This window comes from Vulpes lagopus, chromosome 8 (assembly GCF_018345385.1).
Source record: "Vulpes lagopus strain Blue_001 chromosome 8, ASM1834538v1, whole genome shotgun sequence".
Classification (NCBI taxonomy): domain Eukaryota; kingdom Metazoa; phylum Chordata; class Mammalia; order Carnivora; family Canidae; genus Vulpes; species Vulpes lagopus.
The window spans coordinates 91,793,435-91,817,707 of NC_054831.1; the positions used below are offsets into that span (position 1 = coordinate 91,793,435).

Sequence of the window (24,273 nt, forward strand, 5' to 3'; positions counted from 1 at the left end):
TATTTCAAATGCTGAAGAAGCACTGAAATATGGATACAGTAGAAGTATTCAAATTTCACAATAGCACAAGCCAAAATTATAGAATTATTTCTGAGAAAAAGAGGTGGTATTGGAGAATGGAAAGTATGAATGAGTGGGACACAACTTAAAAAATTAGAAACAAATACAACCAGTTACTGGAAGGTCATAAGTTCTGAAATTGGAAAATCTGGTTTGGGTCAAGATTCTATCACTTACTTGCTGTCTGCTTTGGGCAATTTGCTTAACTCCTCCAATCTTTGAGTTTGTCCTTTGAGAATTAACTGTATCTTAAATCCACATTAACTCTATCTTCTGGAGAGCTGATGTCTTCACATGAGGTAATGGAGATGAAAGTGCTAAGTAATTAGAAATCATTAGGCCAGGCCTTCAATCACTATTGAAAAAATGTCAGTTATGTGGGTGGACGTACATATATAGATATGGGCGCAGGAGAATGTGTTAAACAGAATATCATGGTTATGATCTTAAGAAGCATGAGACACTATACTAAAAATTGGATTTTAAGTATAAATATTGGTTGTTGTTACTGAAGTAGCCTATCTCAGTAAAAAAAAAAAAAAAAAAAATTATGAGAGAAGTATAGGTCTAGGATTCTGGAGAACTGGCTTTTCCAACTGTTAACTCTGACTAAATAGAAAACTCTTAAACTTTCTGTGTTTGTTGTCCCATCTGCTAAGTAGCAATAATCCTGGTCTGCATATTTCACAAGTTTCTTTTAGTCATTCAACAAGCTTTCATAAAACACTGTAAATTATCTTCAAACTCCAGAAAAGGTATTACAGTACTTAGTATTCATATTGTGTTTTACTGTGCATTTTCATGAAATGTTCTCATTGCTCCTATTTCCTATTTCAACTTTTGTGCATTTCATCTAATGTCTCTTTACCCCACCTATGATTCTACTGGTTCTCAAATATAGACATGCTGTTGTATTTGCTAAGAAACCAGAGGATTATTATGCAAGACAGTTCAGGTAGGTGAGTTCAGGGTACAACGATTTCAGCTGCCCATAAATCAAGGAAATAAGGAAGCTTTCCTCGACAAATGAAATTAACACTCTAGCTTGGATTAACAACCAGTCATCATTGTACAGGTCAGTCTTGTTGAAGATGAGACCCTCCCTTGTGCATATATGTATATATACGTGTATGTGTGCCTCAGAGCAGCATGTCCCTGCCACCCTCACTTATCATCACTATGAAGAGTCTCACTGTTTTTGCCATCTTTGCTCTTGTAGCCACCGCATGGGCTGACCCTCCACCTGGTAAGTTAGGATTCCTTTCAATGATAATGACTTTATGTTAACTGCAGTTTGTTCAATCTTCAATAATAATAGAATGTTAAAGTCAGAAGAAAATTGAAAAATTAACTGAATTGGCCTGATTAGCAAAGAGAGGGTGGCAGTCAGACCTCGTAAAAGAGGAAGAGAGATGGAGAAGAAGAATAAAAAGATTGTCATGGGAATAAAAGGTACAGCATAGGGAATATAGTCAGTAGTGTAGACTTGTCAAATCACTATGTTGTTCACCTGAAACTAATGTAACATACTGCCTTGGCTATACTTAATAATAATAAAAAAGAAAAGAATAAAAGAACTGTGGGAAACCTGCTCAGTTCCTGATCAAGACATCAGGCTTATGACTTGCCTTTCAGAAAGAACTTATGCAGCTTTGAGACTTTAACTCAACCCTATCCTGGACATGCTCACAGAAATTCCTGGATACCTATGACAGCCCTTTCTCCAAAGACCAGGAATTTCCCTGGTGTTGTGTTGTGTTTTTGTGTTTTGTTTTTTTGTTTTGTTTTAATCAGAATCACATACTGATTCATCCTGAATTGGTCCTGACTAAAGAAGTGAACTCTCTTAGGTCTGGCCTGGGCAAAGGATGTCAGAAATAGGTTTTAGTCACTGTGAACAATGAATTCAGTCTTGCACCTCTAACTATGGAATTTGTTCTTTCTCTGATTCCTTTTATTCAAATGCACCGCATGCCACTCTCTTTTGATGACAAGCAATAGGAAGAGAGGTGAGTGTAAACTTCTCTGTGGGGTCTTGGTAAAAATGATACCAGAGCTGATGTGTAAATGGAGCTGTGAAAGGAGCTAAACTGGCTCACTGTGAATGGAAATAATTCCTAGGGAGGTAAAACCATTGTTACTCCACTTTTCCTGGTGGTGTTTCTTTCTTAGAAGTTCACAAAAGGAATCTCTTTGCAAAAGGTGAACAGCTGATAAAGTAAACTGTTACCTTTAGGTGACATTTTAAACTTTTCTGAGTATTTTTCACTTTCAGTATTCCATCGTATTCTCACTGTAACTCGAAAAGGAGAGACTAACATTTCCTTCTTAAACAGTTACCTCTAATGTTTCATGTCTGATCTAGTTGTGTAGCACAGCATCTGATCCATGTAAGGTCTTCTAGTTGTTTGCTAAAAAGTTGAAGAGGCTAGTACTCTTTCCACTCTTTTCTCTCTGACCAACTTGATACGAGAAAGACTATAGAATGGAAGGAAGACAATGTGGGCCATTGTTTTTTGTTCCAATTATAGGTGGACTGCTCCAGCTACAAAGGAAAAGGCTCTCAGATTGCATGCCCAAGGCACCTGCAACCAATATGTGGCACAGATCATAACACTTACAGTAATGAATGCATGTTTTGCGCACAAACTCTGTAAGTATCATACTCAGTTTGTATCCCCTCTTTTTTTTTTTAAGATCACAAAGTCCACATTGGCCAAAACCTGCTTGGTTTCCAACAAGGTGGTTTGATAAATCCTACCTTTTGTCATGCTCTTCCAATACCCTTTGGACATTACTTTGTTAAAATTAATTAATTAATTAATTTAGCTAGATATTTCTTTGCTATCCAGCCAAATTCTCATTCACATTATATACTGTTCCTCAGCCATTAGCGTTACCTATAGACATTTTTATTCTCACATTACATTTGAGGAAGCTGAGTCTCAGGCAGAAAATGTATCTTGGTCAAAGTTCCATAATTTTCTGTTGTGTCTTTCCTATTGAATAATTGCCACAGGTACTTTACAAGACTTTGATCTATCTTTCATACCCCAGAGAAAATCCATGTTGCTTCTTACAATTATCTGGAAAAGTCTAGGGAGGAGATTGAGAGTACAAATGGATAGTTGAGACCCCTACCACCAGCAGCCCCACAAATTATGAGTTGCTAACTGTAAACATCTCAGCTTCTAGGAAAATGAAAGAATAGTTATTACCAGCCATTCCAGGAATTTGAATTCATTACATCAAAATCATGGGCTTTGTTGTCACGTATCTGGTCTAGAATCCAGATTACACTTAGAAGATGTGTGACAAAAAAAAAAAAAAAAAAGATGTGTGACACTAGGCAAAAAAGAAAAACCAATTTGCTACATGCTTCAGTATCCTCATCTATAATATAGAAATTTAATAGTGTTTAGGATTCACTGTGATAAAACACATCAAATCTTAGCTATACAGCTAATACAGACTGAATATTTACAGAAATGAGCTCTTCTTCCTTCTCATCATTTTCTCCTTCTTTTCTAATCCTTCTGAAAATTTATAGTCAAGTGTAACAACAAGTGTTATTCAGAATAAAGTCTCTCAGGATATGCAAACTCGGGTACTAATAAAAATGCAAGAGACTAAAGACTGATGAGAGCTTACTGATTTTATCATCTCATAGCCTCCTCTTAGAAGACAGAAATCTGGGATCCCTGGGTGGTGCAGCGGTTTGGCGCCTGCCTTTGGCCCAGGGCGCGATCCTGGAGACCCGGGATCGAATCCCACATCAGGCTCCCGGCGCATGGAGCCTGCTTCTCCCTCCGCCTGTGTCTCTGCCTCTCTCTCTCTCTCTGTGACTATCATAAATACATAAAAAATTAAAAAAAAAAAAAAAAAAAAAAAAAAAGAAGACAGAAATCTTATAGAAAGAAGTGACTGTAACAAAATTACAGACTATAAGTGCCAGAAATGAATTTGAATATATTTTTTTCTTAACTGCAAAAATTTTTTCACACTATACTATGCCTTTAATTTTCATCTGAATATTTATGAACTAATTTTTTAAATGCCCAATCTCCTCTTAGAGTTGATCTTACTTTCTTATATTTTTATTTGTTTACAAAATGATCATACATGAAGGTGTTAATGGTCAATATTCATCAACCCGGGTAGAATATTAACCAGAGCGCCTCATTCTCACTACAAAACAGGCAACACAGAATGACATATGATTGTATTTTACTCTGTAGGTTGTAAAATGCCAAGTAATGAATTACCTATTCAATAAAATCTTCTTTCAGAAACAAAGAATTTGAAGTCAGGAAACTTCAGGATACTGCATGTGTAAGTATACAAGGAAGTTTCATTTATTCCTAATATGAAGGGTTACAATAATTCCTCACTTTATGAAAGTTTTAAAATAGACATTCTAGAAATTATCTATGAGTATGTATAGTCATAGATAAGTTATAAGGCCAGCCAAACAAAAGACATGAGCATAGTTAATTTACTTCTCCAGAGGAAGACTCCACAAATTTTACTCATAACCCCTTAACTGGGGCAGTTTGGTATAGATGTGGTTGTTTTCTAATGTTGCAGCTAATTAGCAGATTAAGAAGAGGACATTAGGGACTTAAGGACACTCTCATAACAATAAAGGAAGTTATTTTTTAAAAAACAAAAAAAAATTTCAAGAACAACTATAAAGACAATTCAGGAGTAAAGAACTATGTGAGTGGATGTCAATAATTTCAATACAGTTTGATGTGACAAGAGAAATAAAAATATGGTGCTGTGGTAGTAAAGACAGTTCATTTTAAGGAGTGACATCTGACTCAATTTGATGGGTAAGAGAGATAAATGTTGTCAAGAAACTGTTATGAAAAGAGTTAAACTGACTTCTAAGGAGGACTAGGAGTCTTAGGAGTTGTTGTGTTGGACACAGTGGGTAAGGTCAGGCGAGACAGAAAAACAGCGTAAGCGAAGGCACAGGGATGTTTAGGAGAGCACGAAACACTCTGGGAATTCAAATTTAGTTGGAGTTACAGGTCAAGCAGATGAGAGAGGTAAGCACAGCTTATAAGGGGATATTCTGTAGATGGGGAATTAGTTACCTAATCAAAAAACAAGATCTGATAATAAACAAACAACAAATTGGTTTTTAAAGAATCACTCTGACATCAATGTGGCAGGTGACTGAAATCTTAGCTAAGCATAGACATTGGGCAGCAAACTGGCAGACATCTGCAACTATGCAGGCAAGACATAAGGAGGGCCTAAATAAAGTGGATAACAGTGTGACAAGGAGAGGACTGGTTTGGAAATTAAGTACAAGATAGAATCCACTGGATGTACTCTATTTACCAGTTCCCTGTGGAGAATGAGTTGGGAGGGAAGCCCTAACCTCAAGCTAAGCTATGTCTTACTGTGACAAGATTGTCACCATTACTGGGTCAGATTTTGGAAATTAAAGAAGATATGTCTTTTTGCATATGAGATTGAGGGCTAAGTGACTTCTCATAGGCCTTAAAACAGTTTATTTTCTATGATTTAATAATTTGAGGTTGTTCTTTCTTTTTTTCCTTTTTTTGGACTGAAGGATATTGAGTGCACCAAATATTCTGATATATGTACCATGGACTACAGACCTCTCTGTGGATCTGATGGAAAAAGCTATTCCAACAAATGTTTGTTTTGCAATGCTGTTGTGTAAGTTCTGAATTTAATGTACTATTTGCAAAAACAGCCTTTCCTGCAGAGCCAGAAACCATCATAGCTACCTAATTAAGTGAGATGCTCCTACAAAGTGTTAACAGTCACATGGTTCACTGATAATTATAATATTTTTTTAAGATTTTATTTATTTATTCATGAGAGACCCAGAGAGAGAGAGAGAGAGAGAGAGGCAGAGACACAGGCAGAGGGAGAAGCAAGCTCCTGACACAGGACTCAATCCTGGGTCTCCAGGATCAGGCCCTGGGCTGAAGGTGGCGCTAAACTGCTGAGCCACCCAGGCTGCCTGTTAATTATAATATTTTACAAAAAGAAGTAAAAAGTGAGAAAGAGAGAGAGAGGGCAAGAGAAAGAAAGTGGTAGAAAGGAACTGAAGCTGGAAAAGGAGACTTGATCAACATCATAATATTATTATATGGCAGGTAACAGAGATATTTATAGATTTTTGGGGGGTTCTGATACTGGCTTTGACTACATTAAATTCTTTTTTCCACCATGCTGGAGTTCAGCTAATAATTATTCACCTTTCATGCTCTGTGCTCATTTGGCTGGCTTGATCTAAGAATATTAAAATTTCAATTTAAGATCTCTAAAACTTTCCTTTTAAAAAAAATGATTTTTCTTGTAGGAAGAGTCGTGGTACAATCTTTTTGGCCAAGCATGGACAGTGCTGAGATTTGGATCCCAGGTTCCCTTTGGCAGATTCCATGTAGAGAACCAATCTCTTTAAATGGTTATGGGGGCAAATATGTGGATTTGATTCTTCAATAAAAGATTCTTAGCAGAAATCTTTCAAGTTTGTCTCTGGATGTGACTGTTAAGGAGAATGTCTATGGTCATTTCCCTCAATGAGTTACACAGAAAGATTTCCTCTATTGTTACTCAGGTTGAGAACTGGAAGATTGTATGCACACTGGTGAGAGAAGAATCTACTCTTAGAATCCCATTTAAAAAAAAAAAAACCTCATGATTTTTAAGCAAACATGGGTCAAGGGATGGATCTGACCACAAGTCTTATATTAGTACCTTTAGCAACAATAATAAAAAGTGTATAATTCAGCTTTGGAGAAAGATAGAGTAAGAATTCATAATATTATCAACTAATCAGACCAGGAATGTATTTAGACATTAGATATCTATTTAAAGAGGACTCAGTCACAAATGGCAACCACAAAGAAGGCATTTTGTTGATCACGTTGGGGAGATATTAAGAACCATATAATCTGATTAAATTGTTGAAGTCACAAAAGGCCCAAGGAAAGTTCAAGGTAGCTAGGAAAGATGAGGGCATATGCAGGAGTATCATAAGATAGAGATCAGAGCTTTCTCATTTCTGGTGTTCCATAGGGAAAGTCATGTCATTAATCTAACATCCAAAGGGAGATATTTTTCCTTAGTAAAGAGAATTTTCTAACACTAAGTCTTTAAATAGGAACAAAGTTATGCCCTATAAGTTCATCTGTCCAAAGCACAATGCTCTTTTTTTTTTTTTTAAAGATTTATAGTTCATTTGAGAAGGAGAGAGACATCATGCATGCGGGGTGGGGCGGGGGGAGACAGGGAGAACCTCAAGCAGATTCCCTGCCAAGCACAGAGCCCAGTGCAGGGCTCAATCTCAAAATCTGAAGATCATGACCTGAGCCAAAATCAAGAGTTGGATGCTTAACTGACTGAGCCATCCAGGTTCTCTAAGCATGATGCTTTTTTAGTAAAGATTGGCCAAATGCTTGCCAGCTATTTTGTAGAGTTGTGTGTCTTTTCTAACAACACACATAGAAAGATCACTATAGGTCAAGCAATGTGTTGTGTAGAAAAAGGCAATGCAAATGGGCAAAGAATCCATGCCATTAAGGAGTTTGTAGACTAGTCAGAGACACTCTTTTGAAGAGTTGATTACTATACAATATAAAAAGACTATATAATCAAGAATTGTTAAAGGTACAATAAGAACTGAAGGAAGACCTGAATCTTATGATCTCATTTAACCTAAATTGCTGCCTAAAGCCCTATCTCCAAAGACAGTCACAATGGGGGTTAGTGTTTTCACATTCGTATTTGGAGGGGACATAATTTCATCCATAGTAGCTAAATTGCCAGAACTTTATTTTTACTTTTCATATGTGAAAATAAAATGCATGACAATGTGACAATAGAAGAGACAAATGAAAATATTCTAAGATTCTGTGCTTAGTTAACTGGTATAATACTACTTAAAGGTACACTATGAGAAGCTACTTATATTCATGTGTGCAAAAGAAGACAAAGAAAGGAGGTTGAGGGGAAAAACAGATTGGAATGATAAAAAAGCAAGTGGCAAAATGGTAGACTCAACGTCATTGTGTTAGTTAGGGTTCTTCAGGAAAACCAAATTATGTGTTTTGTGTGCATGTGAATGTGGGTGTAGAGAGAGAAAGAGACAGAGAAAAGAGAAAAAGGAAAAGATTTACTTTAATTGGCTCATGTGATTATGGAACCTGGTAAGTAGTTCAGCAGGCTGGAGACTGAGGGGAGTATTGATGTTGCCACTCAAGTCTGAAGGCAGTCAAGAGGCAGAATTTTCAGTCCCAAAAAGGAAATCCTAAAAGCTAAAATATCTTTTTTAAGGAGACATTTATAGGTAGTAAAACTATTAAATATGCATGTGAGTGATGAACATATAAATCAGAATAGAGTCTGTGACTAAGGCAGTGCCTTAGTCTATTTGGGCTGCTGCAACAAAAATACCATAAACTGGGAGGCTTAAAGAGCAAACATTTGTTTCTCGTAGTTCTAGAGTCTGGCAAGTCCAAGATCAAGGTACCAGAAGATTCAGTGTCTGGTGAGAACTGTCTTCTTGCTGTGTCCTCACATGGCAGAAGGGGAAAGGGAGCTCTCTGGACTCTGCCTTCATGACCTAATCACCACCCAAAAGTCCTACCTCATAATACCAACACATTGGCAACTAGTCTTCAACATAAGAATTTGATGGAGACATAAATATTCAGTGTATAGCAGGCAATAACATGGGGGAGCCTTTTAGGATGATAGCCATTCCAACTCATCACTAGAATGGTGGGTACATGGATGTTGACCTTAAGTAATAAATAATTTAATTACAAACAATAATAATGAGATCTACTAATTTAAATGTTGACCGTATCTGAAAAATATCTTCATAGTAACATCTCAGCTGGTGTCTGACCAAATGTCTGGGCACAAGCCAAGTTGACATATAAAATTAACCCTGACATTAAGTATATCAGTCATCATATTAAATATGAATGGTCTAAACATTCCAATTAAAGGAAGAGATTGCTAGACGGAATTTTTTAAAAAGCAAGGCTAGATTAAAAAAAAAAAAAGCAAGTGTGTTTACAAGAAATACACTTTAAAAAAAAAGTACAGGGGTGCCCAGCTGGCTCAGTTAATAGAGCATACAACTCTTCATCTCAGGGTTGTGAGTTCAAACCCCATGTTGGGTGTAGCGATTACTTTCAGACAAAATCCTTATAAATTAATTAATCAATAAATTAAAAGCACAAATAGGATACAAATAAAAGGATAAGATAAGTTTACCATGTTAATATTAGCCAAAAGAAAGCGGGAATGGCAATGTTAATATGAGCAAAATAAATTTTAGAGCAAAGAATAATTCAAAGGATGAGAAATAAATTTTATAATGATAAAGTTGTCAAGTAAGGAGATATAAAAATCTTAAATGTTTATGAACCTCAATACAGAACTTCAGAACTTCAAGATTTGCAAATAAAAGAATGAATCCAAGTGCAAGGAAAAATAAACAAATCCATGATCATACCAGTTATTTCAATATCCATCTCTCAAAAATGAATAAGAGTATTAACAATCGTGTAGCAGAATTGAACAATAATATCAACCACATGACCTGAGAACACTCCTCTCAACAACAGCAGTGTAAACATTTTTCTTAAGTACACATGAAATATTTACCAAGATAGACCACTTTCTTGGCCATAAAACAAATATCAATAAATTTAAAAGAATTCAAGTCATATGGCATATGTCCTCTGACCACAACTGTATTGAATAAGAAAAAAAATCTCTGGAAAATCCTCAATATTTGGAAAGTATATATCACAGCAATAAATAAACCCTGAGTCAAAGAAGAAATCAAATGAGAAACTAAAAGTATTTTGAGCTAAATGAAAAGAAACAAGAGTACTATAATTTGTGGAATCCTCTCAATGCAGTGCTTCTTGTAAAATGTATATTACTGTATACCAATATTAGGGGAAAACTATTAAGATAGAGCACATCCTATGCCTTAAAACAAATATGTATCCACATTTATCCAGCATTAATAATGCTACTACTTGATTTGAAAACCTATTTTCATGGTACATTTTGAATTACAATTTCTCATCTGCTTTTTTCCTCTATGCCAACCCCATTAGACTATACAACACCTGAGGGCTTAGACTTTTCATAACATCAATGTGTCATTTGAAACACTTACCACAACACTTTGCTTTTCCCAAATGCTGGTACAGTTAGTTTGATTCTTGGGGATAATATGGTATGTTGCAACTGGAGGAAGTTTTCTTTAAGTCCTTCAAGAAACAAGCTTATTAAGTGCCTCTGATGTTCTAGTAACTATGAAGGGGAAGACAGAAGGGTTTCAAGTAGGGACATAGAAATGCTTGTTGAATTGCTAAGAACAAAGCACTCTATCTGGCTTTTGGCAGGAAACGTAAAAAGAACAAAGCCAACACACCCTTATTTTCTTCTTGCAAGAGGCACAGATAGCAGATACAGAGGTATAAAGGTACAGAGCTTTCAGATAGCAAATTTTTATTTCCTTGTAGATTTATTCTTGGGGTTTTTAAACTTTATTGAATGTGACTCACAGGGAAAAAAATATAATCTACTTCACCACCTAGAAAAACAAACACACTGTTGAAGTTACATTGTAATTTGTATGTTATTCTACTCTATTCATTCCATTTTACTATATTTTATTTTAATTTTTATTTATTTATGATAGTCACAGAGAGAGAGAGAGGCAGAGACACAGGCAGAGGGAGAAGCAGGCTCCATGCACCGGGAGCCCCACGTGGGATTCGATCCCGGGTCTCCAGGATCGCGCCCTGAGCCAAAGGCAGGCGCCAAACCGCTGCGCCACCCAGGGATCCCACTATATTTTATTTTAAAATAGTGGTGGTAGCAAAATAAATTTTACAACCCACTGAAGGGTCACAATATATAATTTGAAAACTTGTACCATTTGAGGATTAATGTTTAATTTTGGCAAGCAGAAGTGTGTGTCTATGTGTGTTTCTCAGGAACAACCCTGAAAAGAAAGTGGGATGTCTTCAACTCACACTGATCAGAACACCACAAAGAGTTGACTCAAAGTGCCCACGCTTAAGCTGGGCCCTCACGATTTAGATGGCCAGAGCCTCTCCTCCAGACATCCCATAAGAGATTGTGGAGAGGATTTGCTGCCCCAAAATGAAATGAAGAAAAGCAAATCAGTCTTTGAAAAGAAATAGAAGCCTAAGGGAAGAGGAATCAGATCAGACACTAGGTGAGCTCGCCATCAGAGCCTTGCCTTAAGGATTACTCATTTTCCTTCTCCTCTTTGAAGAAACTCATCTCTATCTTACAAGCTTTTTACCTTCTCCCCCTTGTCGGTAATTCCATTTAAAGATTTTCCTTTCTCCATCCTTTTCGAACACAAATTCATGTACATCTGTATAGCCAGGGGTGGGAGTTTTAGGGAGAACAAAGGATGCAGACAATAAAAGGAAACCTTGACCTGTCTCAATTCCACTTCTTGGTTAATCCTAGGGGACAGGCAGTAGCAATCAGAAGTTACCAACAGGGAACAGCAGGCCAGTGAGTGGGTAGTTCAGGGAGGACCTATGAATGCTAAAGAGCAAACAAATGGGCAATAAAAGAAAGAAGTAAGACTAACGAGAAGTAAGTGCTTCCGTTTTATGCTAGAATTGCAGGTACACAAGATAGGAAGGCTGACACTTGTATATGTGGTTGAGCATTGGTCTTAAAAAGAAATCTAGGATATTGCAACAAAACAGTGATTCAGTCCAAAGAAAAGAGACAAGAAAATTTGACTTATTGGGCATGTGGGATGCTCCTGTTAAAACGAAGATTGCATCAGACAAAATTAAATAGGTAAGGAAGGCATGTCCAGTGCTGTTAGAATAGGTAAGAGAAGCCTGAGCTCAGAATGAGATTAGTGCTGTTGGAGGAAAAAAAAAAAAAAAAAGGGAGGAGGATTCTTAAGGTCTGGGTGAGTTAGTGAGAAAGCAACAGAGGAGATTAGAGGAAAATCATAGGCATGCTGTGTTAGCTCATTGGCTTTATCTGAAGGAAATATAAACTTCTCATATCTTTATGACAGAAATAGTTTTCGCAACTTAGAGCAAAGTGTCCACAAGAAGTTAGCTTCCGCCCTTTCACAGAAACTAGGAGAGAATCTGCACAGTCTTTCCTGATGGCTGCATTTCAAAGGGATCCTTCCTGGGTCCTCAAGAAAGACCTTTCTGGGTTGTAAAACTGGCCAGGGGCTTCCAAAAAGAATTACATCTCGAGGCACCAGAGAAAGAATTTATAACGATAAGATTTCTAAAGTAAATGATCAGTTAGAAGCCTGTCTAAATGTTTGTCAGGGTGAGAGGAATGTGACGGTTATTGAGGCCAAAAGAACAGGTCAGGAATTCTGTTACCCAAATCAATGCTCAAGACCAGGGCAGGAGATTATGTGAGTCTGGCTAATGCTGTCCTATGGCTTCCAAAAAATCCTTGAGAAGAAAAAGGCTTTATCCTATAGCCTGGACTGACATTTGTGTGGTGGCTATTCTGTGAGGGAAGGACAGCTATTGGGACGTACAGGAAAGCAGCTCAGTGCTCTGGTGGTAAGATAATTGGTTAACAGAATGGGCTAGACAAGAAAGCTCTGTAATTTGAGCAGTGGAGCTAAAACTTTCCTTTCTGCAGAGAACAGTGGAGTTGTATGTTAAATCCTGTAGAAGATTTTGGTATCCTTGAAAGGTGATAAGCACCTGCTTTGGATTGTACAGTAAGGTGTGGGTTTTGAGAATGAAAAGAAAGATGGAGGCGGAAAGTTCAGGTAACAGGAGGAAACTCAGCCATGACCACAAATCAAATCATTTCATAGCTAGGAAGAGAAGACTGCCACCCAGGAAAAAGCTCCACGTTATAGCTTTTAGAATTAAGCCCTGGGTATAACAGATGATGAGGAAGTCATAGACTCAGGATTCTCTGAGAGAGGTGTGATTCCTTAATCTTATATATTCTCCTCACCCAATATTATTCAACTGGAATTTGTGGGAGTTTGGAAAAGCTATAGATATTTTAGCCTCATTCCTTTCCTTTGATGTTTTACTTTTTCTTCTGTAATGTTTTTTATGCAATGGAGTCCCTCTATCTCTCTGAACTAGATGACAGATGATTCACTTAGTAAGGTGGCATTGTATTTCAAAATGCTCCACGTTAGATTATACGCGTGGAGTCCACAGATTGGGTGAAAAACACCTCTTTCATATTCTAGGTTAGTCAGGTCCTTTCTGGAATTTTCCAGTCAGTTTGTTTTTAAGCACATTTATTAAAGTTAATAAGAAATAAATTAACTGAAGTAAATAAAAATTTATTTATTCTAGCAATGCTAATAATAATGAAAACTAGAATCAATCTAATTGAGCAACAATGGGAGAATATTAATATATAAAAACCCATATATGTGACAGCATATGGTACCAGGCACCTAAATTTATATACTGTATGACTACACTTAAAAATCAAGAAAATGTCACAGTACATTTCTAAGTGGAAAAGGCAGAAAACAATATACAGTACTACAAAACTTTAATTTTTTAAAAATGGAACCCTAATATCCAATACATGTTTAACAGTTATCTCTGGGTTTTCAGATTTCGCGTCTTTTTATTTCTTTTTTTTAATTTCCATTTTTCCAGTTTTCTCAAGTTCACTTATTTCCTTGGTATAAGAACAACTATTCTTTACAAGAAGGAAGATGGAGGCAGGAAGTTCAGACAGCAAGAGGAAACTCAGCCATGACCACAAATCTTCCAGGTTACAAAGTTGCAAAGGCTCTGGATCAATTCAAGAGAAAGGCTGGACCAAATGCAAATGGCGTCCAGAGCCCTCATGCATCACCAGCCTCCTTTCTTATGCAGCTATTTCTATATTTTTCACGCTGGTCACAGGTATCATTCTTATTGTGGAACATACTCTGCTTTTTCTGCTATGCTCTTTCCTCATGCATTGCCTGTTTGGATTGCCTGTCCAGGGCTGCCCTGTCCAGTGTCCAGTGATCCATTCCTACCCCCAAGGCTTCTAGGAAGCTCTGTGCTTCCTTTCCCAATGCCTCCTGCTGAGGTTTGACTCTGATTTACCCTGAATATTGGGCCTCCGGGGCCTGCTCCTCCCAGCACACAATGCCTCAGTGCCTTCTCTCTCCTACATAGCTACCCTACCCACTCCCGAAGCCCTCCTACCTGCTTCTCAAAAGAGGCACGAGCCACAAAAGAAGATGTTACATCTCTCTTCCTTTTCTCTTCTTTCTGAGGTGGGTCAAAGGGGATATATGTGGCAGGGAAGCAGGCATCTGGCATCCTGCTGTAGTACAGCTAGATCGACCACTATTGCTGCTCCGTTCCTGCAGGAATCCAGGGACGATGTCAGGAAGAGATGCGTATGCTTAGCAAAAACATGTCCTAGATTGTCCCAGGAGCATGCAGGATAGACAGCTCCAGAGCCTGTGCCAAGAACCTCCAACCATCTTGGGGAGTAGAATACCCTGGAGACTTTACTGTGTCTCAGATATCACAGATCACACCGTAGTCTCTGGGAAAGAGTTTATGTCAGATGCCTATTCATATATGCTACAGCACAGTGATGAAGGCCACCAGAGCACATAGGGAGGACCAGGTCACTTTTGTAGGATTAGAAAATAGGGGAGTTCAAGGTGGTCCATTGGTCAGGCCTAGAACTGTCCTATACCATTCTCTAGGGTTGGAAAGTCTGCTACAAGGGATCCCACAAGACCACTTGCTCACTGACTTCTCCCTTGCTGGATGTCTAGATGAAAATAACTTTGGGGCCCCCATGAGATGGAACAGCATTTCTCCCTATGTACTCTGTCAGAGTGCTCCAAAAAAGATAAGCATTCCATGTCAGAAGATTCTCAGCACAGCCACCTATGCCTAAAATATTATCTTTGTCCTACTACAAAGGGGTAGTCTCTGCTTCATGAACTAGTACAGACCTGCTTCCTCTGTTGAGAAAGCCTTACTATCTAGAAGCCTCTAATGGCCTTATCATTTTCTTCGTAAAAAATTGGGGTGAATCTTCAGGTAACGGGTCACCTTGTCAAGACACTTAAAACACTTCCACACTAAAATAATATAATTCTGTCCAAAGAGTAACGTCTGATTTACTTCTGTCTTCTAAGTAGTCACAGATCTATCATTGAGTTCTATATTTTTATTTATGACTAACCAAGTTAAGCTTTTCTGAACATTTGTTCTTGGGGAAGGGAGAAATGATAGGCTTTCCAGGCGTGTTATACAGTGGCTACAGTGGGAAGGCTAGAGGTGGATATTCACTTCACAGATCATCTTTATATCTTGATTACTTTGCTCTGGTGATTGTTCTAGAGGGGAACATCCTGAGGCAATATCTCAAAGCATCATTCTAAGGATACACACACCAGGAGGAAAAATGGCCAAGTATCTTCCAGTATTCTGCTCACTTTTGTTCTTCATCTTGATACATTGGGCATTATCTTCTGGTGAGTAATTTGACTGGTTCTGGCAGTTATGTATGGTTGATTTGTGAGCTTGATATTGTAATCCAAAAGAATGCTTTAGAATTATTTTCTATTTATTTATGTAAGAGTATCATTTTACTATATGTATCTGTATCTATAGAGAGAAAGCCAATGGAGTGTGGTCCCAAGAAAAGACTCTGAGCCAAGTGTAAGGGCCTTTGTTTCCCATCTATTAGTACAGATTATAAAACTTAACTCATGGGGACCAGAGGGCTTGGGGGCTTCAGTGAGGTATGATGTTAAAGTGATTGGTAATATGTCCACAGCACATCTCAAAGACTCAAAACTTTTAAAAATACTTTGCCATGAATTTGAATTGGTGTTACCTTTTTTGTCCTCTTTTAGAGAAGAGTCCTATAGGGAGTTTTAAAGATACCTAGCCTTAAGAACTGAAGAGCTTGAATTTTCATGTATTACCAGAAATTCCTGGGCATTAGCAAGAGTCTTTTCCCTCTGTAAAATACAGAGATTGGGCTAATGATCTCTTTAAAGTTCCAGCATTTCTTAATGTTTTTTTTTTTTTACATATTGACTACTGGTCCTGAATCCTCTCAAGCCCAAGCTAGCTACTATTAATCAAAAACGTATTTGGTATACTGGACTGGCAACATTTATGAGAGCAGTGATTGCTTACTGATTATCAATCAGGAGTAGAAGAGTTATTCCACATTTTTGCGGGGGAGGAAATGAATGCATGTATAGATAAAACCATGTTTTCATATTGCAAGCTTCCTTGGTAATAAATTAGAATTCTTTAATTCTGCCAACAGATTAAGCTAGGATTCACCAGATATTATACTCTGCAACTATTTTCAATTATGTCTTAGTTTCAGGCCGTCGAAACTGGTGGCCACCACATGGAACTGTTAAGGTACTCTTCCACTCTATTTCTCAGGATTGACAGTCTAATCTGAGTTTTCTTTAGAATTACTGTGTTATAACCTTATTTCAGGAATGGCATCTTGGCATTCTACAGAGTCCACTCACATGAACGGGCAGGTACACTGCAGGTACAAGAGCCCCGAGTAGAGTGTCCAAACTGAGAACCACACCAAGATTTGATCGTTTGACAACCAGAGAACCCTCCCTACTGCCTAGGATATATTTTTGAGCACCAACTATTTCCAGGAGAACAGAGGAAGTGGGGGGATTAATTGGGTGACAGATATACAAGAGGTAGATGATGGGGCCTGGCCATGCTGGTGGTGTTGCATATGGAAAGAAAGAGAAGAGTTTCTAAGCTCAAATATGAACCCTCTTTCTCTACACATTCAGCCAAAACTCCCTCCCACCTTGTATCAGAGGTATGTTATCAATCTGTCTCAGATACTCATAGAGCCCCCAGAACTCAAGTTCCAGCAACCCTGAGTCACTGCTTCAAGCTGCCATTGACACCAGCATCATGAGCCTACAGGGGTTCGGGTCCCTGATGAGACATGTCTCTTTGTTTTTCGTTTTCTCTACAAAGTCAAGGCATTATGCTAACTGCTTTCACATTTCACAACTTTGAGAAAAGAATTGACTTGGGGATTTTGAAAATGGATAAAAAATGGTAAGTATTTTAAATCAAAGCATATGGATTTCAGAGAAGCCCCTTTTCCAATTATGGGCTTTCAGGGCTTTTTGCCCAGTTGGCACAGAAAATCCCTAAGACTATTCTCATGTCTAATATTCTGGAAATAAAGGAGATTGAGAAAGAAGCTATATTCCCCAATATATGCTGTTTATCCACTCTTCTTTGTCTACTTTGTAGAGTAGCAGGCCTCTGTGCCCAGTTACTGTCAGGAAGCCCCTCACAATAAGGGCATCGTGGTTGTCAGATGGAAGAACATCAATTGTCCTTCCTATACTGGTTTGTGGAGGGGCAGCTGTAAGAGCTTTGTGTGATTGTGATGGGATCCTGACTGTGTTTAGATTTTCCTAATCAAGTCCAGCGGTTATCTACCTGTCTGTGAGAGCAATTGTAACCATTATTATTTTTTTCAACTGATTTTCAGGTGAAATGTCCGTATAAGAAAGTAGACTTGAGTTGGTTCACTGGAACAGTGAACCCCTGCCCTGATTTATATCAACCCATCTGTGGCACTGATTTTGTAACCTATGAAAACCCCTGCATCTTCTGTATTGAGAGCATGTGAGTACTGTTTGGGGGAGAAAGAAGAGAACAAAGACAAGCTTAGTCCACAGCAGTTACTACGTGACTCTTCTACCAAGTGCATCCGCCTCAAAGCCAGTAATTTGTTTCAGTTTGCACAGATGCTAATCAGTCTCCACTCAGAAAAGCATGTGGTAATAATAGAAAGCCCGCTGGGGTAGAAAGCAGACTCCCTGTACTCTGTGCTGTTTCAGGTCCTCTGGCTTGCCTTCTCCCAGATACCTTCAATCTCTTACATGCCTGAAACTCTGAGCTAGGATGAGGTGACTGCAGGTTTGGATCCTTTTGCTAAGAATCAGTGTTTAGGTTTTTAGACATATAGGACATGATTACCAGTGATTAGACACTGAGATCTCACAAAACTATGGCTTCAGATTGATCTCTGTGTAAGCCAGTACAGCTCACAGGGAGTAAAATTCTCCTCTTGGCATCAGACTGGAGCCCTCAACCCAACAATCATTTTGTAATTTTGTAAAAGGAGCAATGACAGAAATGTGTAAACCCCACATCATCCCCAGTCATGAGGAATTGGGCCAAAGCATGAGAGTGTTAACAGAATAAGATGAGGATTGATGGGTCTTGTAGATCACACTCTCAGACCTTATTGAAAAATTTATTTACAAAGAGATTGTAGCATAGGTCACAATATCTTCCATAGCATCTTAGAATCATTGAAGGGTAACCGGGCAGGAAATCCAATAACCTGGCTTTTATTTGTCGTCCCTTTCCTTCATGCTCTGACTCTTAGTTTCCTTAAATATAAAACAAGGATGATAGATAAAATAATTTTTAAAAGTTTTTGTAGTTCTGACATTTTATTCATGAAATGTTGATTCTGATTCTTTCCTTTAGGAAGTCTCATGGGAAAATTAGGTTTCAAAATGATGGAAAATGCTGAGTGGACTTGGATGCCAGAGAATATTTTTTTCTTTCCATCATGACAATCCTTCTCTTGCAATTCATCCCTACTAACATGTGATAGTGACAGAGACCTGCCCCTGCTGAGCTTGTATCAGATAACTGAAGGTTCCTTAGACCTCTTCCCTCCCTAATAAATACTTTTCTGAAAGCCTGATTTATCCTTGGTCCAAGAATCTGTGTCTCAATTCTCAAAAGTAGAACAAAATGAACATTTGAGCCAAAAGTCAAAGACAAATATTGGGATTCATCAGCCTCTTGATACTGGGAACAGTGTAGTAATCTATGGTACAAATGCTCCAAGTTGTTTTCCAAGGAACACAAGAGAAATTTCTTCTATATTCCTATGGCATTTCTTAAAAAACAGTTATTAGGAACTAAGGAGCATCATGCTCTTCCCAGCCATTTGTGTCACCCACTTACTGCAAACCTCTCTGTTGAACTCAGCATTCAGACAGAGGCATTTACACACCTCTGGCACTTACACACACCCAACCCACAAGCCCCACTCTTCTCCATAGGAGGCCTATGTCAGTAGTGTTCATGAATATCCCACTGTTTTTTTTTTTTTTATTCTCTTGACACATTTTAACCTCTGAAATCTATCAGGACATGCTCTTCTTTGGGTTATATATATATATATATATATATATATATATATATATATATATATCCTTGTTTTATATTTAAAATTATTTTATCTATCATCCTTGTTTATATATATATATATATATATATTCCTATATTCCTATGCATTCCTAATATGGAGAGGAGACTAATACACACTAATATACTCTAATACGCTCTCTCCCTTCAGCCAGCTTGCTCTCTGCTACCTTGGGAAGAGCATCTCTTCTGCCTCTGAATATCCTTGTGAAACTATGGTCAGAGTTTTCATCTGTTCCATTAGCTCTTTGACCTTAACTACTAAGCAGACACATGGCTCCAGTAAAAAAGGGAAAAATAATTTTGGTCTATCATCTTTAGAATATGAAAAGCAAATTGCCCTGAGGAAATGAAATATTCTCTATCTTTATAGCAGGTCTCTTTCCACTATTCTGAGTCCTGGGCCACGCAGGAACACACAGGACTCCAGGGAGGATTGTTTTCTAACACTTTGCCTTGAGTTCATGTTTCCGAATTTTTTCTTCTGTAATGATTAAACTGCCATGAATGTTATACAGGAGATTTTTTTTCATCTCAAACATTTTAATTTTTGTCTCTACAAGCTTGATTTATCTTTCATGTTTCTAACTTTTTTGACATCCAGAATATAGTTTTAATAAAAAGTTAGAAACATGAAAGATAAATCATTTTATTTATCATCATTTTATCATGAAAGATTTATCATTTTAAATAAAATGATTTTCCTTTGATACTACATTCTGAAGTCTGGAGTACTTTTGTCAATGTATTTAGTAGTTGTTATTCTACTTTTTAAAAGAATTCTTGGAGCGTCTGGATGGCTCAGTCAGTTAAGTGTCTGACTCTTGATTTTGTTCAGGTCATGATCTCAGGACTTGAGATCCACATAGGGCTCCACATTCAGTGGGGAATCTGTTAGAAAATTTTCTCACTCTTTCTGCCTCTCCTCTCCATCTGCTCCTCCTCCTCCTTGCACTCATGTGTATGCACATACTCTGTCTCAAATAACTCAATCAATATTTTTAAAAGATTTCCAAAAGATAAGACTTGCATTCTGTAATAATACAAAAATTGTAGTGGATAATAAAGCATTTACTTAAAGGTGCCATTCACAACAGTAAAAAGGACTTTAATAATGGTATTTTTCTGTCATTTGACAGTAGACATTTCCAAAGAAAGAAAGGAGGGCAGCATGTTTATCTAAGTGTAAGACTTCCCTCCTTTCAGTGCATCCTCTAAGAGCTGACCATTGCTGCTTATATCCTCTCACTGCCAACATAAAAGAACTTTTGCCCCTAGCATTCCTCACTCTGGCAGCCACTGCCTGTGCTCGCTCTCTTATTCTCTCTAGCAACTGTTTTGAATTTTGAACTCCCTCTGTCACAATCTTTATTCTATATGCTCTAATTGTTGATCTGTCCTAAGCTTCTGTCATTGCCAACTTCTCTTTCCCCATCTTTCTCTGCTTCATAATCCCACTTACATCTATAATTGCTCTATTGTCTGTATACTTATAACTCAAGTGTTCACACAATGAGACTGCACCCATAAACTTAGTATCAGATACTACACATCTTAATCTCATGGGCTTCTAGAATCTTTAATGATATAGCTAATATAAGTCCTTTTTTTCTTTCTAAATGGACTTCTCCATGCGTTTTGTTTTTTGTTTTTGTTTTTTTTGTTGTTTTTTTTTTCTCCATGCGTTTTGATTTAATGAAAGTCAATGTCTCTCTTTTCTCACTCAAACTCAATTTCAATATGCAACTTTTATATAATTTCTTATTTCATCCTAGATATAAATTAGACCCATGAATATTTATTTAATGCAAGTCTTCATCATGTTTTGGTGGGTTATTTTTATATTCTTCTTAACTATTACTTCCATTCTAGTCTCTCAACCATAATCCTGCCTCTATTCTATAATCATTTATAAACCATTCTATAAATCATTTTTAAACATGAACTGTTTAAAAACCATTATCTTTTGTGTGTTATATATAAACATATATCCTAGTATGACTTGTAAGACATTTACTTCATCTGCCACAGGCACAGCCTAAAAGGCCTGACCTCATTCATAAGCTCTTGTAGGACTTGTAACATACTCTACTTTTCCAGAAGGTGGCAGTAGCATACTGCCTGCCGGTTAAACCAATAACTGCGTAGCCTTTTTGGCCCGCTCATCGCATAGCAACAATGTGATTTGGGCAAGTTGCTAACGCTCCAGGAGCTACAGATTTCTCATCATTTCAAATGATGAAAATAACAGCACACTGCTGATTTTGAGGAGAAGTGACGTTCCGGAAAAGTTTAAATAGGGATGTCCAGGTGAGTAGCAAATGCAAACAAAGCCTTATGAAGGAGCAAGAGAGCTCTCCTTCACTCCTTCCATAGGAATTCCTGTTTCTGAATCTATTTAAGGGAAACAGTTTGGGGTGAAGAGAGATTTCAGCAATTCCTGATGTTATTTATCTATTTTCTTCCCCAAGACGGTGAAATCTCCTAACATAGTGCATGCGGAGCTCTTATTCAGGTCTCATATTGGATAAGAGTTGGTAAATGTTTCTACCTAACAGACTAAATATTACTCATGTAATTCTGCAGAGTTCATTTTTTCCTGACCCAAAGAAAGCTAATCAACTCAAAGAGACAGACTTGACTAAAAATTGATCATCCATCATTATACACTCTAGCTCTACCTATGTTGTTGCAAATGGCAAGATTTCATTCTTTCTGATGGCTGATACATATTTTGTATATATACACAAATTAGGAATTACTTGAGAGTTCTGGTATGTGTAGGCAGCCAAAGAGGTTCATTGAAATACCATGCAAACCACAAGACCAATTTACACCATGGTTCACTTTCCTTAAGTGTTAAATTTGTATTTTAAAATGATTTTGCTTTGAAATAGTAATATATACTCTTCAAGAAGAATTCAGAAATACAGAAGAGGAAATTTTAATTTAAAAAAGTAAAACCAAACAAAACATTACAGCCAAGATTTACTGTCATGAATTTTAGATGCAAATCTTTCCAACACTTCCTCTTTCTCTCTTAATGACTAAATATGTAGGTTAAGAGTGTGATAGAACTGGGGCACCTGGATGGCTCAGTTGGTTAAGCAGCTCCCTTAGGCTCAGGTTGGGATCCCAGAGTCCTGGGATCCAGCTCCACATTCAGCCCGCACCAGGCTGTCTGCTTCTCCCTCTCCCTCTGCCTGCCAATTCTGCCTATTTGTGCTCTCTCTGTCAAATAAATAAAATCTTTTTTTAAAAAGTGTGATAGAACTAAAAATGGGATCATACTACACATGCTACTTTTGAAGTGAGAAGTAATGGATAAGCAGGTCAATATGCCATAGAAAAAGAAATTCTATTCTAAATGTGTGCAATCCCCATTTAATCCCAAACTTCACACCACAGAAAAAAAGAATAGAGAAACAAAATAAGCCCTTAATATATAGATCAAACAGCAAGACAATAAACTTGCAAATAACAGTATGCAGATGATTAGGGGAAATTGATTCTATGTCAGATCAAAGAGAAGTATGGCTAGAACTGTACATTTTGAGTTTGAAATTAAAATAGGAAAACTGAAATGTATGCTAGTCTCTAAAATAGCCAAAAAATTTAGGAGAGCAACGTGTTATATGAAAGAAACAGGATGAAGACTGTTTGAAAGTAAATATAATCCAAGGAACCGATTTATTTTTTTCTTAAGTGCTTCACCTTAGCAAAAGAGCAGGATTTATTATAACATTAGATCAAAAACTAGTGGTACAATGAGATACCACCTCACACCAGTGAAAATCGGGAAAATTAACAAGACAGGAAACAACAAATATTGGAGAGGATATGGAGAAAGGGGAACCCTCTTGCACTGTTGGTGGGAATGTGAACTGGTGCAGCCACTCTGGAAAACTGTGTGGAGGTTCCTCAAAGAGTTAAAAAAAGATCTGCCCTATGACCCAGCAATTGCACTGCTGGGGATTTACCCCAAAGATACAGATGCAGTGAAACGCCGGGACACCTGCACCCCAATGTTTATAGCAGCAATATCCACAATAGCCAATCTGTGGAAGGAGCCTCGGTGTCCATTGAAAGATGAATGGATAAAGAAGATGTGGCTTATGTATACAATGGAATATTACTCAGCCATTAGAAATGACAAATACCCACCATTTGCTTTGACCTGGAGGGACCTGCAGGGTATTATGCTGAGTGAAGTAAGTCAATCGGAAAAGGGCAAACATTATATGGTCTCATTCATTTGGAGAATATAAAAATTAGTGAAAGGGAATAAAGGGAAAGGAGTGAAAATATCAGTGAGGGTGACAAAACATGAGACACACCTAACTCTGGAAATGAACAGGGGTAGTGGAAGGGGAGGTGGGCAGGGGGTTGGGTGACTGGGTGATGGGCACTGAGGGGGGCACTTGGAGGGATGAGCACTGGGTATTAGGCTATATGTTGGCAAATTGAACTCCAATAAAAAATTTTTAAAAAACCAGTGGTAAACAACTGAAATGTAAAGGATAATGGAGATGATGCATAATTTATTAGTTTTTTGATAACTTCTTCCTTTATTTTGCACATGTTTTCCATTGGGCAGTTGTATTTTTCTTATCATCTGTAGGAGTTCTTCATGTATTTCTGTGAGCCACTTGTTGGATATGTATGTTGGAAATATTTTCTCTTTTACTTTACCTGTTTTACTAGTTTACTAATATTCTAAAATTTTGATTAATAGTAATTTTAATATTACATAGCTTACCTTATTTTTATTTATGCTTCATGCTTTTTTTTTACTATTACACTACTAGGATTTACCCAAAGAAAACAAAAACACTAATTCAAGGGGATACATGGACCCCTATGTTTATAGCAGCATAGTTTACAATAGCCAAACTGTGGA

General features: G+C 37.5%; 2 protein-coding genes across 2 annotated transcripts; both read left to right on the forward strand.

Moving 5' to 3' along the window:
* The first annotated feature begins 1,162 nt into the window (after window positions 1-1,162).
* LOC121497448 (double-headed protease inhibitor, submandibular gland) lies at window positions 1,163-6,569 on the forward strand. Its single transcript, XM_041767100.1, has 6 exons — window positions 1,163-1,306; window positions 2,056-2,069; window positions 2,592-2,713; window positions 4,350-4,392; window positions 5,648-5,757; window positions 6,410-6,569. The coding sequence occupies exons 1-6, from the start codon at window positions 1,210-1,212 to the stop codon at window positions 6,453-6,455; spliced, it is 432 nt and encodes a 143-aa protein (XP_041623034.1). The 5' UTR covers window positions 1,163-1,209; the 3' UTR covers window positions 6,456-6,569.
* An 8,956-nt stretch (window positions 6,570-15,525) lies between these two features.
* SPINK14 (serine peptidase inhibitor Kazal type 14 (putative)) lies at window positions 15,526-18,687 on the forward strand. Its single transcript, XM_041765387.1, has 4 exons — window positions 15,526-15,595; window positions 16,462-16,505; window positions 17,632-17,768; window positions 18,642-18,687. Exons 1-4 carry the CDS (start codon window positions 15,526-15,528, stop codon window positions 18,685-18,687), a joined length of 297 nt encoding a protein of 98 aa, XP_041621321.1.
* The last annotated feature ends 5,586 nt before the right edge of the window (window positions 18,688-24,273 follow it).

Excerpts from the sequence above, each read along its gene's own strand:
- LOC121497448 (XM_041767100.1), top strand. The coding sequence starts at position 1,210 with ATGTCCCTGCCACCCTCACTTATCATCACTATGAAGAGTCTCACTGTT. Across the intron at positions 2,714-4,349 it reads ATGTTTTGCGCACAAACTCT|AAACAAAGAATTTGAAGTCA; the intron begins GTAAGTATCATA and ends ATCTTCTTTCAG. Across the intron at positions 4,393-5,647 it reads AACTTCAGGATACTGCATGT|GATATTGAGTGCACCAAATA; the intron begins GTAAGTATACAA and ends TTTGGACTGAAG.
- SPINK14 (XM_041765387.1), top strand. The coding sequence starts at position 15,526 with ATGGCCAAGTATCTTCCAGTATTCTGCTCACTTTTGTTCTTCATCTTG. Across the intron at positions 16,506-17,631 it reads CACCACATGGAACTGTTAAG|GTGAAATGTCCGTATAAGAA; the intron begins GTACTCTTCCAC and ends ACTGATTTTCAG. Across the intron at positions 17,769-18,641 it reads ATCTTCTGTATTGAGAGCAT|GAAGTCTCATGGGAAAATTA; the intron begins GTGAGTACTGTT and ends TCTTTCCTTTAG.